Source organism: Populus euphratica, unplaced genomic scaffold, assembly GCF_000495115.2.
Source record: "Populus euphratica unplaced genomic scaffold, PopEup_1.0 scaffold529.1, whole genome shotgun sequence".
In the NCBI taxonomy this organism is placed as follows: domain Eukaryota; kingdom Viridiplantae; phylum Streptophyta; class Magnoliopsida; order Malpighiales; family Salicaceae; genus Populus; species Populus euphratica.
In genome coordinates, this window is record NW_011500399.1 from 104836 (window position 1) to 110024 (window position 5189).

Below are 5189 nucleotides of genomic sequence, written 5' to 3' on the forward strand. Positions count from 1 at the left end.
ATATAATTGTAGTTGATATATAATTGTTTTTAAAAAATAACATGATATAAGATTATTTAAAAATTAATAAATACATAATTAGCTGTTATATATATAATTTGTAAATATAAAATATGTTTACTAAACAAATAATAAAAGAGTTTCTATGTGTGAGATGTTCCCGTGTAGGTTATGATATGGATTTTGATTTTTAAACTTGTAATTAAATGCATTGATAGGAGAGCTTACATTTGTGTGGACAGAAAAATAAAAAAAGTAATAGTGATAATGATGATAGATAAGTGATTAAGAGAAGAGAGATTTAGAGAGAATAAATATAAAAAAAAAAAGATTAAAAGGAAAGAAATGAGAAAGTACCCCAGACACGGAACTCTTTGATGTTGATAGAACACAGCCAATGTAGCCTCATAGCATGCGTGAAATATACATTCATAGGACTCCAAATAAGCCATTGACCTTAAACCTCAAGGAAACTTTAATATATACTGCTGATAGTGATACTTGAAAACGATTTTACATGGAATTTTAGACGGTTTGATTACAATACAGATTGTGCTTTTTGCTACTTATTCTAGTTTTTCTACGGCGAAATATAACCCCTAAATTTCCTTTTTTTACTGTAATTTAATGCATAAAAAAATTAGAATCAGTCAACTCGAGCATGACTTAAACACCTCTCGGCATCTAATTAAAAGGAGATTCTCCTCTTGATTTCTTCATCTCTCCTCGGGCCAAAAACAAAATGAGCAGCAGCAGCGACAAATATCTCTCTCTCTCAAACTTATCTTTATTCACACCTCTGCACCTCTCCTTCCTGTTCCTCCATCTCACCATCCTTGTAACCGGGGATTCACCACCACCTTACGACCCTGTTGATAGCATAGCGCTTGATTGTGGTTCATCCTCCCAGAGTTTTGTAAGCGGTAGGCAATGGACTGCAGACATCAACTCAAAAGTGGCCCTTCTAGATCAAGACAGCCCCTCATCAAATTCCACTGCAAATGGTGCCTCCACTAGCTCTGTACCATATCATACTGCTCGTGTCTCTCACTCCCAATTCACCTACACATTTCCTGTCAAAACAACAGGACCTAAGTATGTTCGCCTCTATTTCAATCCAGCTTCCTACACTGGTTTCAACAGGTCTAAAGCATCTTTTTCTGTCACAGCCGGTCGCTATACCTTTCTTAGCAACTTCAGTGGCATCCATTACACTGACCCTCTTGGTGAACGAGGTTACGCCAGAGAATTCATCTTAAATGTTGAAGGTGAGCAGAAAAATTTGAGCGTAGCGTTCACGCCAAGTCCTCATGTAGCTGGTGCATATGCGTTCATCAACGGGATTGAAATCGTATCCATGCCCACCAATCTTTATTACACGACTGCGGGTGACCCAGGTCTGCATTATGTTGACAAGGACTTCCATTCTCCCCTTCAAAAAGAAACTGCTTTAGAGCTTATGTACCGAATAAATGTGGCGGCGAATTACATCGAACCCAACAAAGACAGTGGCATGTTTCGAAGTTGGCTAAACGACGTGGATTACTTGACGGATGCTAGACCGAGCGTTTATCAATATAATGGCACTATTCAACTTCAGTATAATAACCTCACTCGCTATGCTGCACCTGATGCACTCTATCGAACTGCTAGGACCATGGGGAACGATACGACTGTAAATAAGGAATACAATATGACTTGGGAGTTTCCGGTCCAATCGACATTCACCTATTTTGTTAGGCTTCATTTCTGTCAGTTTATACCGATTATTTCGCGGGAAGGCGATCTAATCTTTCAAATATATATCGCTAATCAAACTGCCGAGCTTTACGCAGATATAATTTCTTGGGCTGATGGAAATGGGGTTCCCATATACAAAGATTATGGCGTGATGATGCACGCCGGAGGAATCGAGGAGGTACAGAATTTGTCGATTGCATTGCACCCTAGTCCACAGTCATTCAGTTTCCCTGATGCAATGTTGAATGGAGTTGAAATCTTCAAATTGAGCAAATCAGACAATCTTTCCGGACCAAATCCTGGTGTATTGATGGATAGCCCCATTAGTAATACTCCTCCTAGCGCGACATCAACAAAACCAAAGCATAGTCGAAGAGGAATAGGCACCATTATAGGTGCTGCTGTTTCGGGTTTTGTTGTCGTCTCTTTCCTATTTTTCTTGATTTTCTGGAGAAGAGTCCAAAAACTCAAGGACTGGGTTTCCGGTGATGGAGCTTCAAAGTTAAGCCCTCTCGTTTCCTGGCCAACAAAGTCAATAGAGACCCAGAGGTCATCTCTACCTTCTGATCTTTGCCACCATTTCTCGCTAGCTGAGATCATAGCAGCTACAAACAACTTCGACGATTCGTTCATTATTGGTGCTGGTGGCTTTGGTAACGTGTACAAAGGATTATTTGATGGTGGAGTCAATCGTGCTGCGATCAAGCGATTGAATCCAAGTTCACGGCAGGGTGCAACCGAGTTCAGGACAGAGATCGAGATGCTCTCCCAGCTTAGATTCCGCCATTTGGTTTCTCTAATTGGTTACTGTAATGATAATAATGAGATGATCCTGGTGTATGATTTTATGGCTCGGGGGACGCTTCGTGATCATCTCTACAGAACTGATAATCCTCCACTTTCATGGACTCAACGCCTAGAGATTTGCATCGGTGCTGCCCGTGGGTTGCATTACCTTCACACAGGTGCCAAGCACACTGTCATTCATCGTGATGTGAAGACAACAAATATCTTGCTGGATGAGAAATGGGTGGCCAAAGTTTCGGATTTCGGATTGTCCAAAACAGGCCCTACGAGCACATCCAAGGGCCACGTGAGCACCGTTGTGAAAGGCAGCATAGGATACTTGGATCCCGAATATTGTCAACGCCAGCAATTGACAGAAAAATCTGATGTCTATTCGTTTGGAGTTGTGTTGTTCGAGGTATTGTGTGCTAGACCAGCAATAAACCGATCAGCAGTGCCAGCAAGTCTAGCAGAGTTGGCTAGACAAAGCCACAGCAACGGAACGATTAATGAAATCATTGATCCGTATCTGGATGGAAAGATCTCACCAGATTGTCTGAAAAACTTTGTTGATGTTGCAGTGAGATGCTTGCTCGAGAATGGAATCGAAAGGCCATCGATGACCGATGTGGTTTGGGGCCTCGAGTTTGCATTGCAACTGCAAGAGAGCGCAGAAGAGTATGTCAAAGGGGCTCAAACTGAGAAAGAAGTTGACATGGAGAGTCCTCTGAAAGGCTACTCAATCGATGACAGCAGTAACTTGTTTAGTACTGGCAGTGAACTAGTTGTGAATTCCCGCATTTTGGAAATGGCAACAACAAGCAGCAGCGACGGACAGAGTTTTCTAAGCAACGATTCGGAGAAAATGATGTCTGGTGCTGTGTTCTCTGAGATCATGAACCCAAAGGGGCGATGAGAAGCAAGCTAGTTAGCATGCTGTGATAGTATAGGCCTATCGATGCATATGTATGCATTACTTGTTTGAATAATTTTGGTAGTGATAATTACTGTGTCTGATAGAATGATTTTATTGCAGTACTCTGCATATTCAGCATTAATTGGAACCAAATTTTCATGTTATTTGACCACTCAGCCGCAACATCACCACTCTTTCAAGCTAACATTATGAAAAAGTGCTAAGTAATTAAGAAGTTAGGGATGCTCAAGCTTATCTGATTCAAAATTCGGCTCACTTGGATGAAGGGAAATCAATAGACTGAGAAGATTCTCTCCATGCAAGCGACTCTTTATTTACAAAATAAAAAAGCTGATTTTTTCCCCAAAAAATTCTGTTCCTTACTCCTATCATAATATGTTTAATCAATATTTTTAAAACCAAATTTTATTGTACAAGATTTGATTTTCAAAATCCTTATTGGACATACATACTCAGATTCAAATAAAATACAAGTTGATCTATTTTTTCTTAACTTTAAAATAATCTATAAAGAATATTTCACCAGTGATAAAATAATAAAGTTAATATATATATATATATATATATATATATATATATATAGAGAGAGAGAGAGAGAGAGAGGAGAGATATATCCTAAAAAGAGATATTATTACTATTTTTGATAAGTAATGAGTTTTCTTCTTTTTTTTAATAATTAATAGAATATCACTAGTTATTTTATGAGTATCACAAATTTTTTTAATAAACAATAGAAAAATAAAAAATATATTTATTGCATGTAGATATATGGTATTAGTAAAATAGTAAATTGATAACAACATTGTAAGACTTTCATGTTATTATTTTCTGAAATGTAAACTAGTTAATTGATAACAACACTGTAAGACTTTCATGTTATTATTTTCCGAAATATATTGGACATCATTATCCTTGCCAACTTATCGAGTGATATTGTAGAGAAAATAAGAAAAAGAATATTAAATAAGAATTAAAATGATTGTATAAATTAATAAGATAAAATAACTTGAATTTACTAGTTATATCTAAATTTATGAAAATCAATAAAGAAAGGTCCACATGTTAAGGACGAAAAATCTGACGTCTCATTCCCAGAACGTTACCAATATATTTCCATAATTTTTTTTTTAATTCTACGGAAATATTCCGAAGTCTGATTCTGATGTCTTAAAAGTTAATTTTCTTGGCAAGTGCCCTTTACTCGGGATTTTTTAATGTTGAATTATTGATTGCATAATGCCAACGACTTGGAAGTCTTTGATGCCTTTCAAAGGTCACTTCTTCCACTTCCAATTGGTCCGCTCTGTTTGTTGCCTCGTAACGTGCATTAGACATTTCAAAGGCTTGGAACCTTGCCAACAACATGTGTTTGCCTTTGCTATTCCAGTTTTCACTCCGGAGTGGGCATCCTATTTTAAAAATTCACCTTTTATTTTTTGTTCAATTCTGCATAATTCTTAATTTCCCTTTCACTAGCTCCCTGTTTATGCTTAATTTTCCTTTCACTGCCAATATATTTCCATAATTTTTTTTAAAAAAAGAAAACAATTCTACGGAAATATACAGGAGTCTGATTATGATGTCTTGAGAGTTAATTTTCTTGGCAAGTGCGTTGGACAGATTGAATGCATAACGCCAACGACTTGGAAGTCTTTGATGCCTTTCAAAGGTCACTTCTTCCATTTCCAAATGGTCTAATCATAACGTGCATTGGACACGGAGGTGT

General features: G+C 37.5%; 1 protein-coding gene across 1 annotated transcript; it reads left to right on the forward strand.

Moving 5' to 3' along the window:
* Positions 1-621: 621 nt before the first annotated feature.
* On the forward strand, positions 622-3611 carry LOC105114413 (receptor-like protein kinase FERONIA). Its single transcript, XM_011010949.1, has one exon. The coding sequence runs from the start codon at positions 743-745 to the stop codon at positions 3440-3442; it is 2700 nt and encodes an 899-aa protein (XP_011009251.1). The 5' UTR covers positions 622-742; the 3' UTR covers positions 3443-3611.
* Positions 3612-5189: the final 1578 nt, after the last annotated feature.